Genomic DNA, 24701 nt, shown 5'->3' on the forward strand with positions numbered 1-24701 from the left:
TACAGACTTCACCAGACTCACTACAGGAAGTCTACATGGCATGTGAACACCCTCTGGAACAGAGGGTCCACACCACAGTGCAGTTCCTTTGAACACATGTGCTATGAGTCCCTACATGCCCTATTCAATCCATCTAAATCAAAATGCAAGCTCATATGTGCCCACTCCATCTGCAAGTAACATTATGACTGACCTGCACATGGGTGCACCCATCAGTAAATCACTTTTGCTGGCCAGAGCTTTCCAGAGCTGTCCAGCACAGGACAGATTCCCTAGGACTACCAGCTCACAAAGTGGTCTACCGATGCCCATTGATTGCACAAGAAGTGCTGTGCACACTACAAATTGCTCTTTGTTTCCCTCACTCCCTCTTTCTGCCACACAAAGTCCTGGCCAACACAGAAACATCAGTGCAATGCTCCTGCTTGCCATACTGTAGCAAATGGGCTTGTGTACCTGATACTCACAGCTGTGGCTCACACAGGACTTTGTCTGCATGCACACACCTGGGATTAATAAAAAAACTGTGTGGTTTCATCAAGCCTGCACTTACTACCTGAGAACTGGGGTACAGCATCCCTCCAAGGTGTAAATATGACTCCAAACAGGTTGGGGCCACTTTCTTCTCCTGTTGATGCACCCATTCAACCCCAATGAACCAAAATCAAGCCAAAAAAACATACCTGGATGTTCACCAAGCACAAGTGCTGGAAGTATGACCCCAAGGCCTGATGATGGAGGTGCTGATCTCACAGATCAGCTGCTGGTCTTGAAGTGGCTGTCAGAGAAGGTCCTAGGGGGCGCAAATGAGATGCTGTGGGTCCCAGATCATGAGCTGTCACTGCATAACAATCAGGATCAGTGCACACTCAAGCACAACCCACTTACCTTCAAAACAGCTCCTACAGCACTCCAAACAGCCCTCAAGCACTCTCTAGGCTCCCTAGATTGAGACTTGAGGTGCAATGGTCACTTACAACCCATAGCAACTTCACACCTGGTGCCCAAAATTCAGAATAAGCTCAAACAGCTCATTTTCACACCTAAATGGCCAGATCTTGATGATTTGTGCCATGTTCTTGAAGCAGATGGCAGCAAAGCAAACCTACTGGTGGGGGTTAGTTGTTGTTTAATTGAGAGAGGTGGTGCAGGTGAAATGAGAGGTGTGGAAGGTGCAGCACTGACCCTGGTGCAGCACAGCATCAGGAAATTAACACTTTACTATTTTTGACCTTTTTGTGACTTTTTTTTGACTTTTTTGTGACTATTGTGACTATTTGTGACTTTTTGGGAAGGAACCTACTATCTGGACTTTTTTTTTGACCATATACAGCATTTTGAAGAATGAAAAGAGAACAGAATCTATTGAGACAACTAAGTGATGATATATCTAAGCCAAGAAGACTAGAAAATGTCTGAAAATTCAGAGATATTGAGCCATTGGCATGATGCACACTGTCTGAGAGAAAAATCACAATATCTCTTTGGAACCTCCATCAATTTGAATGTATGTAGTATCTACTGAAAGCTATGAATTAGGTGGTTTGAACAAGGCCAAGATCAGCAAGAAAAGTGCAGCCATGCCTGCAGGACATGGGTAATGATAGTAGATTCCTTCCCAACAAGTCACTTTAGTCACAAAAAGTCAAAAATAGTAAAGTGTTATTTTCCTGATGAGGTGCAGCTGGTTGCCCAGTCCTGTCACAACTCACCACAATGTGTCAACACATCTTGACCACTGTAAACCCCTTGACAAAACAAGCCACATGTCATATGACAGGGCTGTGCACAGTATTCACATGAAGAACTGCACCATGCACAGGCCATGTCAACCATGCACTCATCAGCTGATCACCATAGACAAAATTCAAGTTCCTGCTCATCCAAATGCTTCACCTGCTGTCCAATACACTGCTGACTGCATTTCTACACCTATGCTACCACAGTACAGGTCCTCAGAGGTATGCAGTTGATGTCCAAGTGTCTAGCCACATTTTTTCTTTCCTACTCATCTTGTTGAGGGGGCATGTTGTTGCACAGTATGCCATCCAGTCTACACCAAGTTGATTGGGTAATATTTTTGAAGGATGCTGTAGGTATCCTCAGTAGTGCAACAAGCTACTAATGTATTAGACCAACCTGTAGGTATCTACAGGATATCAGTAAGTATAATACTGGTAGTGAAAGTGAGCTTACCCTCAGTAGTGCAACAAGCTACTGAGGGAACAGTGAATAAACTACTGTAAAATGTGCGCTCTAAGGTGATTATGTAAGCACCCAAACATCGTACCAAAGTGAGCAGAACACAGGGGAGAATATATCTCCAACAAATATGTTAAGTACTTAGTTTACACTTTGTCTTACCTTACACCTAAAACTTTGTCATTTCAAGTCTGAGTTCTGTGTCTAGGCTAACTTGAGTGACCTTCTGCTCTCACCCTACCCACAAAAGCCAGAGACTTGAAAAGTTTTCATGCTGCAATTTGGACATCCCTGTTCTGGTTTCTGAACAACCCATTTTTGGGTACCTCCCAGAGTGTGGGCAGCAATGCAAGCACTGAGTGGTTGCAATTGACCCTAAGACCATCATGTGAAGTTGGAAGTGAAGGCATGTACCTGTCTGCTCTCACATGCACAAAGCTCTGCATAAAGACTGTTGCCAGATATCTATCCAACAATCTTCCCCTATTTCAACCACATTGGACCATTGGAAACCTACTTGGCTGCTGTTTATAATGTCCACCAGAGACTGCAGCACTTGCCCCTTAAACATGCCCCTCAAGCTCAAGGGTCATCTCCTTCATTGGAACAGTCACCATCATTCTCATGGCAGACAGTATGACAACCACTCCAGAGTATCCCAAGCACCCAGAGCTTTATATGGACACACTCATCCTCCTAGTCAGCATTGTTTGTATAGTTCCTCTGCTACTCTTACCCCTTGATTAGGTGGAAAATTGTTTGTTCAAGGTTCCCAGGAAGCCACTGGAAGAGGAGTCAGTGATCTTCAGAGACATGTTTCGCATCCCACAACCCAAAAATGAGATGATAGAGGGCCAGGATGACACAAGACTGGTGGTCTTACATGGCATCTCCAAGGATGAATTTGAATGCCTGTTGAAAGCTCTATTATGCAGGTAAGATAGTCCTGTATCTGATTTTCAGAGTGTGGCATGTTGACTATGAATTATCCACACCAGACAGTGTGGGCAAAATAAGAGCCTAGTGCTTCACTTTACCAGCCAACGGATATCTGTCCTCAAGTTATCCATGATGTGGGAATGTACAAGCCTCCGCGCAGCAGCCATATCTTGGTTGGATGGTAGCAGTGCGAGACTCTTGGCGATGTTGAGAAGGTTGTGCTCGCCATGCAATATGACATCAAGGGCTGGCTACTTCCTTCTCTTCTCGCACTTGCCCAAAGACACGGTCCAATTAGTGTAGAGGAAGGTAGGTGTTTGGGTATTGAAACGGCACTGAAGTTGGCTTCGGTGTGGGAGGGGCTTCGGCTGGAGAGACTGTATGCACATCAACCATTTCGACCCGTACAACGGCGGCGGGGAGGGTTCTAAACTTGTTGTCGGTGACAGGGACCCCACAGCTACACGACTGGACTTCACACCCATGATACAGAAGGTTTTCGAACTATAAGTGTAGGACTTCAGTACATATGTCATATAATAGATTTGAATGATAAACAAGGTGATTACGGGTCATCTGTGAGAGCCTCGTTCCAGTGGTAGGTATTCCCTAACCATGCGCTCAAGTACGGACTGTATGACAAAATCGAAATGCTATTTGTTTGTTTCGTTTTATGCTCGAAGATTGTGTAAAGCACAATACACGGAATTGTAATTGTTTCAGAGGGGCCAGTTGTACAGGGAGTAGGTGGTTCATGCACGACAACTATGACAAAATTTGAGCACTTGGGCACCCCCTACCTAGGACACAACTACCATGAAAGGAACCGTACAACCCATATCCTGCTCCTGCCCCTGGTATCTAAGGAAATAGACCTGATACACTCTCGAAGGTGACACTCTCGGGAACCTTTTCGAAAACACCATGCTATAAGCACAAAAAATCAACACATTCCGTAAATAGCGCACGAAAGAAGACAGTGATATGCACATTGCGGTTAGCCTTGCGTTTGGACTGTTTCCCCCACTTATCCTTACAGTATTGTTCAAACTCGTTGAGGGGTGCAATGGTCGGCTTCCAAGAAGTTCCAAATGCTTGCTTGAGCGTATCGAGGGTGAGCATGTATTGCGGCCTCGTAAGCCGTCGTGGGGGCATAAAGGATGCTCTCGTGGAACACCATGCCTGGCTTGATCGCACCACCTTGCAAGCGTGTCTGAAGGTTGAATGAATCGCTTCAAGTCGCCAACCAACTCCACATATCCATTGTCCAGGTTGCGCTGCTCCCCACGGATCAGGCTGAGGCTGCGCAATCTTCTCAATAAACTGAGGTATCGATGTTGATGAAGGACTTGATTTCTCCCTAGTCACGAGCCAGTCCTATGTGAAGGTGACTCCACAAAATCCTCGAGAATCATACGCACCACCATCCAGAACAATGCCAAGTCAGAGAGGTCATGCTTCTCATAACCTCCACCAACATCACAATGGGAACCGGGAAACCACACCTGCAGGACCCCCCAGTATGTCAGATATTCGAAAGGAAGGAACATTGACAAAAGCTGACGTCCCTGCTTGATGACTTGGTTGTCGCGCCAGCCGCCCTTCGGCATCTCCCAAAGGGTGGGCGAGAAACGGTCTCGATTTTCCTGCAGAGACAGCGCATGCAGTGCAATACGATGCTGGCAGGAAGACTGAAATCTGTTATGCCGAGTGTATCCTTGATGGGAGTAAGGGGAAATTTATAGACAGCATCAACGGTGTCCCATACACCCACACATCTTCGAGGAAGCGAGATTGTATCAGCAACGGAGAGCAAGGTCTGTGGTTGATTGAATAAAATTAATTACTCACTTGATCCTGGTCTGACGCGTGCCAGATGGAATCGTCGGGTGTCAGCCTTTGGCGAGAGCAGACCAGATCTTAAAGAAGTCTCCGAGCTGCTCTCTTTCCAAGAGCCCAATATGGTCCTTTCACAAATGAATTTGAGTAAAGCAATCAGAAGATCTACTAAAGCTACTAACAATTAAACCAGATAGCTTTCGAGCTGTGTAGGCACCCCTAGTCAGGTTTGTTAATCGTCAGCAGCGGTAACAACGAAAATGACTTGCCTGGAAAATCTAGATGGCAAGGACTTGTCAATAGTTACAAGGGACCATTTGGATCATAGCCCACCCGAAGATACATATCTCATCCCCCACTTCAAAATTCTGGGCGATGAATGCATATGCATCTCAAATCTTGCTTGCTGAAATATCATGAATATCCATTTACGCAGGTAGACACCTAACAAACTGACCCACTGCCGTGCCATAAGCCTCTGGAAAGGGGAATGGCCGCATCAGCAACTGAGACGTTCGAATCGACGGGAACAGTCACTCAACGAAGAAGCAGAGCTGTGCCTGCGAAGTTACCATTAAAATCGGATTCAGAGCCGACCCCGCTCAAGTAAAGGACTATTTGACGCTTCGGCTTATCACCACTGGTTTTTGATATATAACTAGTTGAAATGGGATCTCATCTCTGAAGCAGCGACATACGCAGAGGTCTATAGGATGGCTCGCGCTAACGTGGGCACGAGCATTCGAATAAGCCCAGTTTCTCTGATTGTTGGAGGTGACTTACAAAGGCGCAGAACGTTGGTAGCAAACTGGCGTGGTGCATGTACTGGTGCGAAAAAACGGACGTCAGACCTGCTGCGTCAAGGCCAGGGAAACACAGCACACCTTCAGTACCTGTGAGAGTTCCATCTGCACCGGTACCGTCACAGAAAACGAGCAGCATCACATCTTGGGACTGGGAGGAGACATAATGACTGACGCGCGTAAGGTGAAAGGACTCGGAGGACCTGGGGGATTAGTGTTGTCCTGGGGAGTTTTTATGCATTCCGAAGTTGGTCAGGTTTCCCTTGGATTGGCAGATAGGCAGGAGATCGGTCTGACATGTAACCCCTGGTGGCGAGCCAGATTCTGAGAGAAATCTTTGAACGAAGGCCGCGGAAGTTATTTTTTCTCCGAGCGAGGAATGAAAGGTAACTTGGACAACATTCTACCTGTCAAAGGTTCTGAGAGAAAGCTTGAATGGAAGCTGCGGAAGTTTTTTCGCTCCGAGCGAGGAATGACAGGTGGATTGGCAGTCCTGACATGTCACGTGACATTACCGGCGGCACGGCATGTCACATGAGTCACGTGATATGTCGGGGGTTCTGGTTGGTTAAGAGCCAGTTCGGAAACCGGTGCACAACCCATTGCCGACACATGTGTCAGTTAATGTGCCCAGGATGCTCCATGAACTACAAGGCAGAGTTTCAACCTTCCTTCCAACTATACAATGATGATTGCTCATCAATATGATATCAAGCATATCAGTTCATCTAACATGAATACATCAGAGTGGATGACATATCCTGCCCTATAAAAATGTGCCATCACAAATACCACTCTTCATCAAGCCATCACCAACCAAGAGTATCAATGATCAATTGCTGGTCATCTGCAGGAAGGTGGTGTTGATCAGGGGGGACCACTTTGAATTACAATGTAGCTGCATATACTTTCCATACTGATATGTACCTCTTTCATTTGTTGTTGTAATTCACACTGTTTTGGATGACTTATCAAGAGTAATCACTGGAATTAAGTCTTCACATTAAAAAAATGTACATGGAAGGGCAGTAGTTCCTAGGTATATTCCTCACCACTTACTTGTCCTCAGTGCCATCCACATCCATGTCAGACTTGTCTTCAAGGAGCTCCATGTGTCCCACTGCCTCTCTCTCCCTCAGGATGGCCTGGTAATTGATCCACATTGCCTCAGTGATTTGATCACACAATGTGTGTGCCTCTGGATGTTCTCCATTGCCTTCCAGTATACCAGGCCCCTCCAACCTATCGCCACCTTGCACACCTGCATCAAATGGAGTGCCAAAGTCTTCTGGAAGTTTGCCTTCGAATGGATCATGGATGTGGATGAAATTATGAAGGGTGCAAAGTGCTGCTGGCAGCTGTGCTTGCATCTGGAGATCAAATGGTGGAACTAGTGAAAGGATATGAAAATGACACTTTATGACACCAAAAATATGTTTGATAACATTGTGGGCTGACACATGCCACAAGTTGAACAATTCTTGCTTGTTCACAGGCCTGCAGTTTTCATCAGTAGGATGGTCAAGGGATTGTAAGTGTGATTACTTACCTTACACTAGCACAGCCCCATTCAGCTAAATGGTAGCATACACCATGGTGTGGAACAAGCAATGTTCGGTCTGCAGGAAATCTGGCATCTGCAAGCAAAAACTTTCCTTCAGGAATCCTCAAGTCATGTGTGGTTGCATATTCATAGACACAGGCATCTGCTGCACTGCCCTCCCAGCCTGTAAGAGAGTATATAAACCATAAGTCAAAATTGCATGCAAAGAGACAGTTTTGGGAAACATATCCCTTGTGGTTCCAGTAGTTTGAATGTATGTAGGTGGGGGGAGATGCATGGATATGGCTTCCATTGATGGCACCAATAGCATTGTGGAAGTATGGCCAGAATTTTGGGTTGTTTTGGATCTTCGAAGGAACAGTATCACCAGCTGGAAATTGAATGTAGTCTGTATAAAAAGGTTGTGTTGCAAGCATGGTGAGTATCATATGGAAATAACTGGAAACTCCATGCAGTAGTTACATTGGAGGAGTGTTAAATACATACTGTGAAATCATATCATTTGATCATTGAAAGTGCTCCCCTACATGTCTGAATGGCAGGCCAGTGACGCATGTATACAGGAATATTGCAAGTTGTTCCTCGAGAGAAACAAACCTTGAATTCTTGAGTCCAAGCTGCTGCAAAGCGACAACAAGCTGCTGGAAAACCTCCACATGCATCCCAAGTTCGCAATGAATGCATTCTGGGTGACCTGCAAGCAGTTCCAGCACCCAGTCTTCACCAGACAGGCAGGAGGTGTGGTATGGCTGAGGTTCTTGCCCAAGATCTGATTTGAGGAGATGTGTGACTGCACAGAGAACAATGCTGAGGACCAACACAATATACTTTACCAGATGACGGTGTTGTTCTAGGCTGAGAGGGCACATGTAGGGTTACATACTGTAGTACATGCTGATTGATTATCACTATCAGCAGCCTGGCACAGATTATGGCTCTGACTAAATTTTGGCATGCACTGTTAGACTCAAGCAAGCCAACATGAGTCAGTAATGCTCAGCAATGCTCTACACCAGTTTCTGAACTGGCTCTAAGTCTGTTTATTCTTGATCATGGAGGTCAACGTTGCAAGGCTGTACTTAATTACATAAGCACACCCATGGGTGTAAGAAGATAGGTGCAGGCTTGCTATCAATTGATGTCAATACCACAATGACAGGCTTCACACTGATCCTCCACATGTCTTAGGTTCTGCATTGTGAAGTACACAGAATCATATCTTACATTTTCATGGCTCCTGGTCATTTTAAAATGTGGTTCAAGTCGCTTGGCAGTGAGTGTCATTGCCCCCACCAAAGCGATCCAAGTGATTTAGCTCCTACAGCAACTGCAGCCATAGCCACAGGTATGATATTGTTCTAGTCTATGGAATATGACATGCTTGATATGGGGATGCAGAAACCAGTGATCTTGTTGGTGATGTGGTGGGTCCAGTTCCCTCTCAGATTGAAGGTACTTCACCTGGTATTATTGATGCTCTTTGTGACATGCAAATCATCTCATGTTGAGTCACAGCAACTACATCTTCTGGACCTCATTACCATCTCAGTTCTGAGGTGGCTCAACAGTACATAAAAATTGAGTGCTTTTGAGTTCTGGTCATGGGCAGAGCGAATGTGGGAAAAACCACCATCCTCCAAAGAGTGTGTAACTCTACAGATAAGCCAGAGGTCTTCAATGTAAAAGGAAACAAGGTATAGTCCTATGTGGTCAGTAGAATCCTGTAATATCTATCTAACAATTTTCAGATTGATGATACTGTCATGCAAGGCACTTTGGCAGTAAGATGCCATGTTGACTCATGGATATTCATATGAATGCTAAATGCTTCCAGCATGGCTACCATAGGATTGAGCAAGAGCTCATTTTTCAGAGTAACCCAGGCTTTGTGTTCCATGATTCATGTGGGTTTGAAGCAGGGGCTGCAGAAGAGTTTGACCAAATGAAGGAATTTGTGGTTGACCGTGCAGCCACTCTGAGGGTGAATAAATGAATCCATGTCATTTGGTAAGGAATAAAGTGTGGGTAACTACAGTCTAAGGCAACAGAATGTAGGTTTTGCATCCCCATGACTGAGAATTACAGGACAGTAACTGCTGCTGAGCAGAAGTTCTTCAATGAGTGTGACACAGGACATGGTGAATTCTTTTGCTTGGCTGTTTGTCATGTAACTAAGGATCTGTTTAGTTCCTGTGATAGTGTTATTGACAAAGGTGGATACCTTGCATCTGGATGCAATTGAAGAACTTGAGGATGAGGGTTGGGAGATAGAAGGAGCACAGGAAAAGATTGCAGAAAGGGAAAGGGAATTGTTGGAGAAGTGGCTTGCACACATAAAACATGAGCTTGGCAAGTGCAAGTTTCCCCCTAAAGGATATGTGTCACTTCAAAATGGGTGTTTCATTACTCAGAGATTGTGCTACTAGAAAATCCTGGTGGCAGAAATGGATCAAAGGAGTGCAGACTGCAATGCTTTGATGCAGTGCACAGCAAATATGTTGAATGAGGAAGGTTTACAAAGGTTGCTTATATCAACACAGCAGTCAAGTATTACACTATGTGTTGAATATGCTGTGCACAGGTAAATAGGCATGTGTGTTTTGGTGCAAGTACTGATCTTCTGAAGGACATTGAGAAACAGAATGGAGCTAGGCTTCATGGGAAGATTGCAGGTGGATGCAAAAGAGATGGAATGTGATTTGCTGAAATGGTTTCCAAATTGTAATGTAAGTGACCAAATTCTTCTAACATGTGGAGTCAATGATGCTCCTATTTTATGTTCCCTTGCATCTATTAACAGGGGGTGAGTAATTAATGGTGTGGTCATGCTGGATTCGCTGACTGGGCTCATTCATACCCTTGATGTTGGTGGCATGGCAGTATGCGAGTGATTTCATCTAATGGTTAGCTGAATGTCTGCTCAATAGCCTCACCTGCACTCTTGATGTTGGTGGCATGACAGGTTGTGAGTGATTTCATGGCATGTTTAGCTGAATGTCAGCTCAATGGCATTAATTGTGCTCTTGATGTTGGTGGTATGACAGGTTGTGAGTGATTTCATGGCATGTTTAGCTGGATGTCTGATCAATGGCCTCACTTGCATTCTTGATGTTGGTGGCATGACAGGGAGTGAGTGATTTCATGGCATGTTTAGCTGGATGTCTGCTAAATGGCCTCACTTTCCCTCTTTATGTTGGTGGTGTGACAGGAGGTGAGTGGTTTCATGGCAAGTTTAGCTGGATGTCTGCTCAATGGCCTCATTGCACTCTTGATGTTGGTGGCATGACAGTGGGTGAGTGATTTGATGGCATGTTTAGCTGGACATCTGCTCAATGCCCTCACTTGCACTCACATTGTTGGTGGCATGACAGGAGGTGAGTGATCTCATGGCATGTTTAGCTGGATGGCTACTCAATGGCCTCACTTGCACTCATGCTGTTGGTGGCATGACAGGAGGTGAGTGATTTCATGGCAAGTTTAGCTGGCTGTCTGCCTAATGGCCTCACTTGTACTCTTGATGTTGGTGGCATGACAGGAGGTGAGTGGTTTCATAGCATGTTTAGCTGGATGTCTGCTCAGTGGGATACCTTGCACTGTTCATGATGATGGTATAACAGAAGGTGTGTGAATTTAGTCCAATGTTGGATCTTTCCTGATTCCCTTGATTTCTGTACTTTGGGTTCCACTTGACTTGTAGCTTGTAAGTGTTTCTACCATGTTAACCCTTATATTTGCTAAGTTTCATGCATTCCCTAAACCATCTTTTATGGCAGAATGTGAGTGGTTGCATGCTTGTGTGTTGTGGTGCCCTTGGTGTGACCTCTTCTTTGGCAGGAGGTGTGCTACCTTACCACTGCCATAACTGGCTACATGTCTCATCCATATTTATTTTGACCATCTTTGGCACCAATGTGCCATTAAAATTCTTAGTTTGTAAGCATTGAATTTCTATCCCTTTTTGTCTAAGGCAAACCTATAGAATAACAGCCAAAATTTGAAGTCAATACTGCTGTCCAAATGCCAGCTCTGCCCAGAGGAGTCACTTTGTTGGGGAGGTTTAGAAGTCTCCAATCCATGGCTAAGCATGCCATTGGTAAGTGTTTCCCATTGCCTACACTAGATATGCTCACTGCTCTAGGATGCTTGCTTGTTGCTGAGCATTCTTACTTTTTAATACAGCAAGGGCAACATCTTTGGCAGAAGGTTTTGTCATTGGGTGTGGAGGAATACAACAGGTCCAATGTGCAGACTGCCATTTCAAAAGCTGTCAAGGCAGCTTTTCATGACCATAATGGTGACATGGATGGTTTATGCAATGCTATTATCAAAATCATTACTGAGTATCACATGTGTAAGTGGACATTTTCACTATTTATGTAGTTATTGTTCTGAGATGTTTTCAGCAAACAAGTTGTTGATGGAGCCAGAAGGTCAATAAAGTCTGTATATGGTTAAAACATTAAGAATGGCATATCTAGGTATGGAACTATTTCTTATCATCAATTTGCAAGGCATGCTTAATATTCAATATCCCCTGTAACATACCTGGCATCAGTGTGGTGTTGGTGCTTGTCACACACAAATGCATATCTCTGCTGGTATCCACTCAGTGGGTGGTAGTCTTTCTGGTACTGCATCCTCAGGTACAACACAGTGCACACTCCTTGTGGGCTGAGGTGTAGTGGTTCAAGTCTGTAGTGTCAATGCTACCCTGAAGGGGCTGTCTCCTTTTCCATCTTTCTTTCTTGTCCACTGTATGTTCTCCATCAACCCTCCATTCCTCTGTTGATAAGTTTTCACTTGATAGCTTATCAGTCCCTAAATATGAATTCTGATTGCAAGTACTGTACTGCCTCACTGTCCTCTGTAGAGTACAAAAGCCTGTACAGTACAGTGGTGTATCCTCAGTACAAATATCAATGAAGTTTCTACCTCTGAACTTCTCTGTCCTTATTCTGTTGGAGTTACCTCCAACTTCTGCCAAGTCTCTACCTATGAAATACAAGGAATGACATTGTGCAAGGGGGTACAGTTTCATTTGTTCAAAATAGGCAACTCAGATGTAGACACAAACAAAACTGTGACTACATCTGCAATTCAGCATGGTCTAGTGATTTGAGTATACAAATGCACTATATTAGATCATAGCTTTAGGATTATCAGAAAAAAAGTTCAAAAATTCAACATCTTGGTGGTCAACCCCCTCCAAAAGTGAACTTCATGTGGAGATGATCAGAGTTACCATATATAGACATTCAGATGCCACCATAGTCAGTTAAGCAATTCACCAATGCTCATCATGAGTGTTTGGCCACAGTGCCTGTGGGACTTATACTTCTTAACTATAAACTCAGCTTGATGAGCATTGAGACCTTTTCTGTGAACAGGTGAGACTGAGTGAGATCAAGATAGGTGATTCACACCTGTAGGCATCCATGTAATGCCAGGTCTTGTGAAAGAAAGCACAGATCACTTTTGCTGGACAATCATCCAGAATTTGTGGAACAAGGTGTTTTGTGGTGAGGAATGTGCTGTCCCTTGCTGTGCAGAAGCCTGTGGTGGAGTTATAGCACATCAAGGTCAGTCACATGGCAATGCTCTCACTGCATGGTGGCCACATGTTTGGTTTGACACATGCACTGTAGGAAAAGTCCATATAGCTGTATAATGCATGCTAGATGGCTTAGATAACAACAATAAAATGAAGGGAATGAATTGCTTGTCCCAAGGGATTCTGGACTGCCAAGACTGGAAGGTGGGACTCTGTGCTTTGTAGTGGTAGTGTTTCATGGCATGTGTGGTGTGTTCTGTGGTGTTGTACTGGTGATGCAAGTGGTGCAAGCAGTATATATAGTTCATGTGTGGCAGTTTGCAAGGTGTGTGGTGTAGACAAAGTGAAAAGAAAACTCATAGTGACCTTCTGAGTGCCAAAAGGTATCATTCTGTACCTAAGTACAGGGCTTTATAGCCTGGGAAAACCTGGAACCTAAGTAGGACAAGGTACAAGTAAAGGAAAGCTGCACAACAGCATGTAAACACAGGACAGGCCAAAACAGGGGCTGAGGGTATACTAGTGTAAGGGGAACAGAGACTGTGGTAAAAGAAAAGAGTCCAAAGGAAGGAAAGCAACCAGAGCACAACAGCCATGAGTATAGCAGTGCATGAGAGGGAGCAAGGGCATGAGAAGGCAGCAAGGTAGGCAGGAAGGTAGCATGTGAATAGTAGTGGGTGTGAGTGGTCTGGGGACATAATGATAATCATAGAATGGTTGATGATAGGGGTTTATGTGTCTAGGGAATGCAGATTCCTTACAGCACTTTCATCCATCCCCAGTACATTTCAATTGGATTCAACTTGCAGTGAAACTTGGGCAGAAACCAGCATCAGTGTCTGCCTCCTCAATCAGAATCAGAATAAGTGGTTTCTCATCTTTGAAGTCCTGTTGATTGGTGAGCATTTTCTGCATACAGCAACCAGTCCTCAAGGGTTCCTGCAGCATGTCAAGATTACTCTTGCCTGGCTTGTCAGCCCCCTCTGCTGTTGCCAGTGCCTCCCAGTGCAGCTGCTCCTGTGCTTCAAGAGGGAGTTTGCATGTCCTACACTCCCCAACTACCTTCCCACCATTTGCTGCCTGTAAAATAGAAATCAAACCACACTCCTTGAGAATGCACTACATCCCCTTTGCTTGGCCATGGAATTCAAAGTCAGGGTGAGGTGGAAGGTCTGGTGGAAAGACCATTACCTGGGGATTTCCATGGAGATCTGGGTTTGGATTGTCCATAGGAATAAAGGTATTGTGCATCAGCCATTGTTTTCCTCCAGGTTGAACATTCATTTCTTTTGCATTGAGGCATCTTTGGAAAATGCACCATGTGCCAAGGACTGGTCAAAGACAAACTTGGTGACTGAATTTGGGTACATATGTTCAAAGATTGCAATCACTTTTTTCACCTTGTTTTGTAAGTAATTGCTTTATTCTGGAAAATAAAATTTAATGACTGACTTGCTTGACAAGCTTTTCATTTGTCCAGAATCTGTCATTATTCTTCCCAGGATAATCATTTCACAGGCATCTGTACATTTGAGTTGATGATTTATGGGTAAGCCTGCATTCTCCTTGACCTGGCTTTCTGATAATGCAAGTCAACCAGTCTGCTTGACAATAAAATCCAAGATATGGATTGCATGGCCTTGGCCTTTTTTCTGCAGTGGCATCTTACCATCATACACATATAGCTGGCATTGAAGTTCATTTGCATGAACAATACTTTCATCATGCATGACCAGTATGTGAAACTGTTCACCAGGTCCCAATTGAGGCTCAACAGGCTCAAGACAGTCATCAGTGTATGTGCATCATAGCCTAATACTCTATTGAGAAAATGTCTATGTGATAACATCAAACATACCTTTTGTTCTCTGCAAACTTTGCCAAAAACTCTTTATGATATGCAACCACATCTTCCTGCTCATGGCCATCAATATAAATACCTTTTTTTGCCTCCTTTAGTTCATACCCAAGTTTCCCAAGCCACTGTTGGGCTGTTCCCTCAGATAGGTTGTGATCTGTGGCATCCAGACCCAATGCTGGGAGTATAAGGTGCCATTCACCCTCCAAAGTTGAAGTCGAAGTTTTTGACTTCAACTTTGGCAATGTAGTCACATGATGATTATATAAGCTGTGCATGCCCACATGAATGCGAAGTCCAAGTTTTGGGCTTCTGCTTCAGTAATGTAGTCATGTGATGATTATATAAGACAACAACACAACTTGTGGTTCAATAGATAACATTGTGATAACAGATCAAACAACTCTGCTATGGATCTTGAAGCACAGCAGCTCCAGCACCATAACCATTGCCATCTTGCTGCACTTGTAGTAGCAGTGATGATCCAGGTGCTATGCCTCTATGACCTCCTTTTTCATTCTGACTCAGAACCAATCCCCTACCATACCTCAATCCTGACTGGTGAGGGGTGGATGCTAGAGCTCCTGAATGGTCATCCAGACAGGATACAGACTTGCCTTGGCATCAGCCATGGGGTTTTTGATCACCTGATGCAGGTGCTCACCCATCATGGTTTTGTGCCTTCTCACAATGGAATTTCTGTGGAGGAACAACTTGGGATATTCCTCTACACCTGTGTTACTGGGTTGTCATCCTGGCATGTTTCTGAGAGGTTCCAACACTCACCAGGGACCATCACTAGGTAGGGAGTTCATTGGACTGTCTGATATTTTTCTCATAATTTTCTAGATATTTCAAAGCAATGTTGGCTTTCTTTTCTGGAAGACAATTCTATGCATCCCAAGTGCAATTCCCCACCAACAACACTCCCATATCAACTATGATTACTAGTGACCCACACTTCCAATTTTTCCAGGATTGTATTGGTGCAGTTGATGGCACTCATATTCAAGCATTCACTGCTGCTGAGGACCAGCCTTACATGAGGAACTGGAAGGGCTACCTATCTCAAAACTGTCTCTTCATCTGTGATTTTGACTTCTTCTTCACATATGCCCTCACTGGCTTTGATGGGTCAACTGCAGATGCAACCATGTGACATGATGCACACAGGAATGACTTGCACATGCCACCTGGGAAGTACCTTCTTGCAGATGCAGGGTTTGGGACCTGTGATGCACTTCTGGTTCCCTATTGAGGTGTTCATTACCATCTGAAAGAATGGTGCCAGGCTGGATTAAGGTAAGTTGCTATTCCATCCTGCTCAGTGTACCTGTAACTTCTATTTTATAGACCTCAAAACCAAGAGGAGTTATTCAACCTTTGCCATGCTGGACTTAGAAATGCCATTGAATGGATATTTGGTGTTATAAAATGCAGATGGAGGATTCTTCAAATTCCCCCTGAATATAGCATCCACACCCAAACTCAAGTACCTGCTGCTCTCTGTGCCCTCTACAATTTCATATGGCACTATGATCCAGAAGAGTTCCTTGACCCTGAACTTGCCATGGACATAGGAGAGGGTGATGGTATTGGAAGCCTTGGTGATGGACCAGCAGATGCTGCAGAGAGGAGAAGGGCTGATAATAGGTGTGACAACATTGCAGAGGAGATGTGGATTGACTATCAGCACCAGCTTACAATTAGGGGCCTTCTCTGAGCCTGAACATTCAGATTTCATGGTGTACAAATATATGTTCTTACAATTATTTCACACTCATGTAGAAAATTAACTTCCATTGTCAAAAGGAAGCTAGTCATAGTCATGTACATTTTATTATGTACATATTTGTATAAAGGAGGGGGGGGGGACTTGAAAAGATATGCAGGGGGGGGGGGGTACATTTGTATATTGTAAATAAAATAAAATAAAAATAAAAAAAACACCTATCTCTGCCCATCCCGGTACTTCATCAGCTGATGCTGCACCCAAATCTGCTTTTCTGGTTCCTGATGCTTGAGGAAAATAGTCACTTCATCTGGAGACATGCTGAGGAAGTAGTCACTGATGTTGATCTGATTGTCTGTTGAGAGCTGTGACATGTTGTTGATGTAGTCCATGGCAGTGTCAACAAGGGGATTGGTAATGGGTGGTGGGGGAAATGGGGCAGCAATTGCATGCATGAATTTATCAAGCCTGGAGGTGATGGTGGTGATGAATGAACTGCAATCTTCTTCAGCATGCACTTTGGCCAACAGGGGCTGAGAGCACTTCGATCCACCTTCAGACATCACAATGGACTCGGCTTTCCTTTTTCCGCAATGTTCAGCTGGCTTGCTGCTGGGTTTCCCACTGGGTTCAAACCAGATGAAGCAGGGTACTTTGGCCTTGTCTGTAAGAAACCAAAGTGTTAGCATCTTTTTCTGAGTGCACATATTTGCTCACCTTTGCTTTTTTGCTTTTGGCCTGTGAGCTCATGGTGGTTGAAAACACAACACATCCTTGTCCAGGAGACATTGTGGCTTATGCATGTGTATCTTATCATGTATATCAGGCATCAATCAAATACAAATTTTTATACAGGGAAAGTGTGGAGAGTTTCATTACACAATGTGGAATGATCATGCTAATTGACTAAAGAAAAGAAAAAGAAGAGAACAGATAGCCACTGAGGCTGGCATGGCAGTTAGAGTTGTGATAATGCAAAGAAGGATTGAGGCTTACTGAAATTATCAAGATCAATTTTTACTTTCATCTTCTTCACTCACATCTGTGTCACTTTCATCCTTTCATCAACATTAATGGAAGTGGCCAAGAAGGCCATCAGATTATCTTTGGAGTCAAGCACTTTGTTGTCCTCGAGTTTACCTGTGACTTCCTCCATCTGGCTGAGGTGTTCATCCTCCAATGCAAGCAACATTAAATCCTGTCCATAAGCCCCAATGTGGTACTCGTCCTGTTCTTCCAATTGACTGACTGAGCAACACTCCATGATATCCTTGAAAAGCTGGAGATCTTTAGTTGACCAAATGAACTGAGTCTCTTCTTCTTGCATCACAAGGAGGAAATCTCTCTGGTGGTTGATAGCCTCAATCTCCCAAGCAGTGGTAAGAGCATGGAGTTGCCTCAATTCTTGGTCATCCTCCTTCATTGCCAAAGCCTTTTGGAAGGCTCTCTCAGACAACCCCATCAATCTGTGGACAAAAAGTGCTCTTCCCTGAAGAATATTTGTAAGAACATATAGTGCACATACAGGTAGATGAGAGATTTTACCACTTGTGCATCTTCCAAGGTGATATCATTAACTGATTGTCTGCCAAGAGACTTCTCAGCAAAGCAGATCTTGATAGCACTGGGCTTTTTGTATGGCATGAACTTGGTATGAGAATGCTTAACACAAGCTGATAGATTATGAGCAGCAGGAGGGATGGACACAGAAAGATTGTCCCCTGAGTAACTCTTGTTGCAAAGTTGAAGTGGCATCTGCACTTCCTCAGTGCTGAGGCTCTGAGGAGGTGAGGGAGGAACATGGGAGGGTGATCCCTTGCAATATTCATACTGATGGGTTTGCAGAGAGCTTGGAGGAGCATCCACTTGAGGTACACAACCATTGTCACCCAGTTACTGTGATCATCGAATGTCTGGCTCATCTGTGGGATCAACCTGCTTGTTGTGCTCGCATGGCCTTAAAATCAATCCTCTGGACCCACAGAACCCCCTGCCTCCCCCCAGGACTTGCAAGAAAGCTGCAGTATGGACAACAGAGGAGGAAGGTGCATTACTGGATTTCTTGGCCTCTCATCTTTCACAGGCCAGTGATGGGAACTTTAAGAAGGCTACATGGAATGCCACAGCAGCCCACATGGCTCATAATTATCCACTGGGTCTGGATAACAGCAATAAGACAGCTGAATTGTGTGAGCAGAAGTTCAAGGCAGTAAGTCATTGTATCATTCTTTTTTTTTGCCTTGCTAACAATTATCCAGCTTAAAAAATCCTACTATGCCACCACCAATCTTAAATCAGTGACCTCTGGCTTTGCTTACAACAATGAGAATGGTGCAATGGTCTTGCTGGACAATGCTGATCTTTGGGATTGGTATGTAAAGGTAATGTAGTTTTTTTCTTGTCAGATCATCCACTAACATCTAGTCAGGTGCACAAAGATGTGAAGCTGTTTTGCAATTCCAGGTTCCCCCACTTTACCAGCATAGAGCTCCTTCTCCCCTTGCATGGCTGAGGTCAGTTTATCTACTGGCCACATGCCACTACCACACCTTCTACAACCATGACCTCTGTCTTTGATACTCCTGCCTCTACTGCACCCCCCACTGCTTTGACTATTCCTACCCCCCCTCCCTCCCTCTCCCTCCTCAACATGACACATGCTCTCAATGCTCACCATCATGAGGACACACAGTCCATGGATCCAAACTTCATCCCCCCTTCTGCACCATCAAGTTTTTTGTTGCATGTGTCAGCCAGGTCATTGTCATCATCAGCTGTCACCAGCATCAGTTGCAGACAAGCAACCATTGACAGCATCCACAATTGACCAACAACTGTGGCCTCAAGTGAACTTTCTTCACTATCAGCACCCCAATGACCATGATCAAGGTCTCCTAGCTACCACAGACACTGGACATGAACACCCTCATCCCCCAATCTCCAATCCTGCCAATGCAAACCACAATGCTGCACTGCCAGTCCCCTTCAATCCTGCCAACACTAGCTGCAGCACCATGCCACTAGTCCCCTTCAATCTCACCAACACTAGCTACAGCACTGCACCACCAGTCCCCTTCAATCCTGCCAACACTAGCTACAGCACTGCACCACCAATCCCCACAGATCTTGGACATCTGATGGGTTCAATGGCATATCTGTATTCACCCCCAAACTTTGATTATGCACCATCAGCCCTTGTCACAAGACAGCTACACCACTTATCATCCCACATCTTTCCATATTCCACTCAAACACAATGCATTGGGCACATTGAAAGGCCCCTTCGAGGTGGAGAGGAAGCATCCAACCAGCATTTTGTCATCTCCAGGCAATCTGTTATTCAAGTGAGTACTAAGCATTGTAGCAAATGTATGTAAGCAACTCTAACACATTTTACAGCAAGTTGTTCAAACAATGCAGAGTATTGCATGAGGCTCTGCCTTGGCTTCACTGCCTCCAGTACATCCAACACCAGATGCTAGCAGCTCAGCCACTATCAACCCAGGACTTCAAGCAGCTGACATCAGCATTGCTGTGTGTTTCAACCTGAAGTGGCACCTTTTTATTACAAACCTCCTGCCCAAGAGATCTGAGTTATCTGTGAAAATTACACAGGCATTGCAGGAAACCATGTTAGGCCGCACTGGAGGTAAGCCTGTGAACATTACTGTTGATGATCTGACAGTGCTGCAGGCAACTGGTTAAAGAACCAACATAATGAGTGAGACAAACAAGTTGAAGGAGATCACAATGAACATATGCTCTGACTTCAGGAGTGTTGTGTGCATCCTGGTGTTACCACTCTACAGCCTCACAGTTCCAGTACAAAGGCACAGTGAAGAGGTGCAGCTATGCAAAGACTGGATCCTGTACCTCCTTAAAGATTTCATGTGGCTAGATGAAACTAAAATGGTACAAATCCTTTCTCTGTTTGATGTGTGTACTCAATCATCTTAAGTATGCAGCCAATAATAGCATCGCTGTGGTTCCCTTTGGCCACCCTGCACTTGTACAACTCGTCCTCAATCTCCTGTGGGGAGAGAAGCAGTATTGTAGGTTTGTCAACATTGAGCAAAGGGACCTCAAAGTGGTGATTGCCCTTGCAACTGGTACTCAGAGAATATTCCAGTGGAATGTTTTTGGCACTTGATTTCAGTCTCAAGGACAATCACACTATACATCAAAGTATAACTCATCATATTATGAACTTGCAGGGAACTGAACTTATGGACTACACCATGTTAGTCGATGATTTGATTGCATGAGGAAAGGAGATGATAGGAGCTCCTTAACATCTTATTGTATCTTTGATAGTGTTAGACAATATCATGTGCCAATCAGACGAATAATAACATATCCAACACATCACTGTGTCATGTGATAATCTAATGAAGAGTGAAGAATGTCACTTTACATCACACTTAGACAGCACTTATACTACTTGCTAAATGGGGGCTCTAAGAGTCTCTTAGAACTCACTTACATTTGCAGATGTACTATCATGTGACAAGCAATGCACAATGGACAGGTAATGCACAATCATGTCTCCTGCTTGCAGCACCTAAGATATTCACAATATAACATTGCAGACACATTGCCAGAGGTCTATTCCACTAGGTACTCTACTTTAATATGAAAAGAATATATTGTGGTAACTTGCTAGCATGGAAATTTTAAGGAGAGTGGTGTGAAACACTGCATTTTTATGGTATTTTGGCCCAGATCCCAGAGATCTGCTGCAGCAGTGGACTTGAAATTTTTAGGGGAGCTCCGTCATGTCAGAGTGAATGTTCTAGGCTCATCAGCTCTGTGAATCAAAGGGAAACTCAATGGCAATATTCAAGATTCTACCAGAGCATGACAAAAAACAGGGATAGGGGCATCATGCACATCAGCACATTTAAAGTTTGCTTTAGTGAGCTCAGTATGGCACAGCACTTAGTACAAAGTCTAGTGGATGTCCTAGGTTGATGAAAAAAAAGAGTAAGCTTGCCATAGGAAACATGCCTAAGGCAGCACAACTGCATGGCAACCAGCCCTCAGCTCCCAATCCTGAAATCTCAGCATCTGACTTGGAAAACCACATCCAGAGTGCAATTCAGTCCTGGAAAAAAGGGGAGGTTCAGAGTCTTCTTGAGGCAGCCAAGAACAAAGGCATCATTCACAAATATTCAATGCTGCAAAGATGAGCTCATGACCATGCTGAGCCTTGATCTCATGCTCATGCAAAGTTGCAGTTCCTAACTGAGGCACAGGAGAAGGTTCTGGTTGACTGGATGCTCTTCCTCAGTGCCTCTGGTTGCCCAATTCAAAAGAAACCATCCAGCCATATGTCTATGACATGTGCCAAAAATATCCATCTGTAAAATGGATTGATCGTTTTGTCTGGTGCCATCCCGAGGTTGCACTGTGCTGCCCATCTGGCATTGACCCAAAGCATGCTCAGGGGTTCAACTACACAGTTGTCAAGAAGCATTTCGAGGATCTGGAATCACTCCTGAAGCAACATGACATACCATCAGAGAATGTGTATAACATGGACAAGAAAGGGATTTAGTTGAGTGGGGGAAGGAAATCCAATGGGCACAAATTTTTCTTCTCCCAAAATGATAGGCAATGATATCAGATCAAGGGTGAAAGCCTTGATCTTGTGACTGTCATTGAAAATCTGTATGTGCAGATGGGACTAGCCTGCACCCTGGATTCATATTTGCTGGGGGTGTTATTGACAGAGAATCCACAGAGGTTGATCCCAACATTGTGTAAGTTGCTACGTTGCTCAACACATCATTGTGCTGATGCACAGGCAAATAAAGACTCGCAACATCAGAGAACAGCTGGACAAGTGATTACCTTTGTTCAGAGTGGTTCAAACAGTCATTTATTCCTCAAGTTGCCACTCGCAATCAGCCTGGGAAGCCAGTCATACTGATCTATGATGGTCATGGGTCTCATGTCACATCTGAAATGATTGAGACTGCAATTGCACACAGCACACCGACTGCAGCCACTTGATGTAGGCATCTTTGGGCCAATGCAGAAAGCATGGTCTAAACAGTGTGAAGAATATTCACTGAGGACAGATGAAGGAATGCAATGGTGCGATGTTATGAAGGAGTACATGAACACTGTGGGAAGTAAACACATTGAATATCAGTGCCAGTGGTACTGATTTGAGCAAAATCAGTACCACTGGGACTGATCTAGTGGGCACTTCTTTTCAGTGTTGTCTTCATGGGACTGATTTTCAGTGTGCATTTTTTGGAGCACTAAATTTCAGTTGCTGGCACTGATTCCTGGTACCACATATTTTGCAACACTGAAAACCAGTGCCCTGAGTTTGTTAGCACTGATTTTTAGTACCACATTTTGTTAGGCACTGACCTTCAGTACCACATTTTTTTAGGCACTGACATTCAGTACTCAAAGTTTACTTGCACTGATATTTAGTACATGACATTGTCACCTTGTTTACTCACACCAAGTTGTCAAACCAATAAAGTGAGATTGCATGCAGACACAGTATTACATTACTTTGGAAGTATCAAGTGTATAAAATGACAGACAAATGCACAAAATCACAGTGGCACTGCAGCGCAAACAGTGTATTTGAGCCACCCAGATGTAGGGTTGCCATGGAGCATGTCATATTCAACCAGTAGAGGCTGAGTATGCACTTCAAAGGCACACTTGCAGCTGTGGACACTCGAGTCTTCAGGTGATAACCACTCAGTGGATGAGAGTCCAGCTTTGATCATGCCCATGGATGGATGGCACCACATTCCAGGCACCCCATGGATAGAGATGTGCCCCATGGGTGCTGATGGCTGTGGTACCATGAGTACCTGTATATGGTGAGGAGAGGGGCAGCAGTGAGTGGGGCAGGGCTAAGTAACCATGGCACCCTTGGCAATCCTAGGCCTGAAAGATGAAAGAGCATCACATCAGTGTGCATCCAAAGTTCGAGTGAGATGTCAAGTAGGTCATGGATAATGTTCTCCAGAGCATGTCCTTCAATCAAGACTTTGACACCATATGACACAATGAAAATTTTGATGACTGCATTGAGGAAATCCTTGGTGGTGAATGCGACCATATACTCTGGCTGGAGTCTTGGCAACAGTTAGTAAGGTTCTTTATAGATCAATCATTAATAACTGACTGCACAATAGATTGCTTCAATGCTGTGAATGATTGTTCAAAGGAAACCATGGGGCCACAAGTCAACATAAACAGCATAGAACCATAGACCATGTTTTGCAGAGGAGAAGTAAACAGGCATTTCATGAACTGAAATGGATGAGAGAGAGTAACCTCCTCATGTCAGTCACATACCTTGCCAACCTCCATTGCAACATCCTTACCACTCTCACCCTTCCCTGAAAACAGGTCACTACAGGTGACTTTGCTATGGACAGTAATGAATATGATCTTGTGCTTGAAGGCATACATGCCCAACTTTTCACCCAGTTTTTTGATCCTCATACTCCACTGACTAAACTTTTGATCTGTACCAAAATCGAAGATTATTTTTTGATACAGAAGGGAGTTTCTTGTGTGATATTCCTCAATGGTCATGTTGAGGAGTGATGGCAATGAACCTTGAATTTCCACTCCTGTGCAGACAAGCTCAAGAATAAGGGTGGACCTGGCACACACTTGAGACTTAGATGCCCTTTTACAAATCCCTGAGATGATGACTGGCTTATCCAACATGGGAATTCTCTTCCTGAGTACTGTGTGCATGAATGGCTTGGGCTCATGTCAGCTCTATTCAGATTGTGAATGATGAATAACTCACAAAGTATGGATGTAGCTCTTTGCACTTTGCACCACCCTCTTCAAGTTCATGGCAACTGGGACACTGGAAGTCTATGTCCTTGGCACAGGCCTTGTCCATGAGCCACTGCGCTAATCCTAAGCAGGGGTCACACACCATGCAAGGGCAGGAATAGCACTCAAATAAGTATTTAGCTCCATTGTGGCAAAGGTAGCAATACTACTTATTGTGTTAGCAGTGATAGGTGTTATGCCCGAGCGCGGTGACTTCTTCAAATGGAATAGGCACGAAGCGCGCGAGGTGGGAGTCTACGGGCCGAACTTATCGTAACCCCTATGGCTGAGTTATGACGGAAATCCAACTAAGGTCTTGTCTGCGGGCGAGTCCCTAAGGTTGTTCGCGCTGAGAGAAGACAAGGATTTGAGTCAAGTAA

General features: G+C 44.4%; 6 protein-coding genes across 6 annotated transcripts; 3 read left to right on the plus strand and 3 right to left on the minus strand.

Moving 5' to 3' along the window:
• Positions 1-3015: 3015 nt before the first annotated feature.
• Positions 3016-3712, plus strand: F5J12DRAFT_853316 (uncharacterized protein; the record flags this gene model as incomplete). Its single annotated transcript, XM_051746600.1, has 4 exons — positions 3016-3137; positions 3201-3255; positions 3327-3520; positions 3591-3712. 4 exons carry the CDS (start codon positions 3016-3018, stop codon positions 3649-3651), a joined length of 432 nt encoding a protein of 143 aa, XP_051596720.1. The 3' UTR covers positions 3652-3712.
• Positions 3713-4068: 356 nt separating this feature from the next.
• F5J12DRAFT_907046 (uncharacterized protein) lies at positions 4069-5922 on the minus strand (the record flags this gene model as incomplete). Its single annotated transcript, XM_051748864.1, has 8 exons — positions 4069-4518; positions 4563-4646; positions 4722-4787; positions 4817-4919; positions 5314-5371; positions 5523-5620; positions 5760-5805; positions 5865-5922. The coding sequence occupies 8 exons, from the start codon at positions 5920-5922 to the stop codon at positions 4069-4071; spliced, it is 963 nt and encodes a 320-aa protein (XP_051596721.1).
• Positions 5923-8939: 3017 nt separating this feature from the next.
• On the plus strand, positions 8940-9932 carry F5J12DRAFT_725620 (GTP-binding protein; the record flags this gene model as incomplete). The annotated part of the gene is made up of 6 exons (XM_051741653.1): positions 8940-9041; positions 9096-9128; positions 9182-9328; positions 9383-9485; positions 9535-9742; positions 9803-9932. Coding segments are annotated over 6 exons (723 nt in total), but the record flags the coding sequence as incomplete, so codon positions are not given.
• A 7514-nt stretch (positions 9933-17446) lies between these two features.
• F5J12DRAFT_896142 (uncharacterized protein) lies at positions 17447-18243 on the minus strand (the record flags this gene model as incomplete). Its single annotated transcript, XM_051747919.1, has 3 exons — positions 17447-17483; positions 17529-17954; positions 18014-18243. The coding sequence occupies 3 exons, from the start codon at positions 18241-18243 to the stop codon at positions 17447-17449; spliced, it is 693 nt and encodes a 230-aa protein (XP_051596723.1).
• Positions 18244-19502: 1259 nt separating this feature from the next.
• On the plus strand, positions 19503-20638 carry F5J12DRAFT_785395 (uncharacterized protein; the record flags this gene model as incomplete). Its single annotated transcript, XM_051743236.1, has 7 exons — positions 19503-19832; positions 19888-19909; positions 19949-20022; positions 20104-20137; positions 20182-20209; positions 20298-20424; positions 20447-20638. The coding sequence occupies 7 exons, from the start codon at positions 19503-19505 to the stop codon at positions 20636-20638; spliced, it is 807 nt and encodes a 268-aa protein (XP_051596724.1).
• Positions 20639-23049: 2411 nt separating this feature from the next.
• F5J12DRAFT_853350 (uncharacterized protein) lies at positions 23050-24487 on the minus strand. Its single transcript, XM_051746601.1, has 5 exons — positions 24290-24487; positions 23824-24240; positions 23651-23778; positions 23280-23600; positions 23050-23184 (listed from the first exon to the last, which is right to left on the minus strand). Exons 2-5 carry the CDS (start codon positions 24202-24204, stop codon positions 23067-23069), a joined length of 948 nt encoding a protein of 315 aa, XP_051596725.1. The 5' UTR covers positions 24205-24240; positions 24290-24487; the 3' UTR covers positions 23050-23066.
• Between the last annotated feature and the right edge of the window lie 214 nt (positions 24488-24701).

This window comes from Pisolithus orientalis, assembly GCF_024613125.1.
Source record: "Pisolithus orientalis strain OTSU chromosome Unknown F5J12scaffold_36, whole genome shotgun sequence".
NCBI classification, from domain to species: domain Eukaryota; kingdom Fungi; phylum Basidiomycota; class Agaricomycetes; order Boletales; family Pisolithaceae; genus Pisolithus; species Pisolithus orientalis.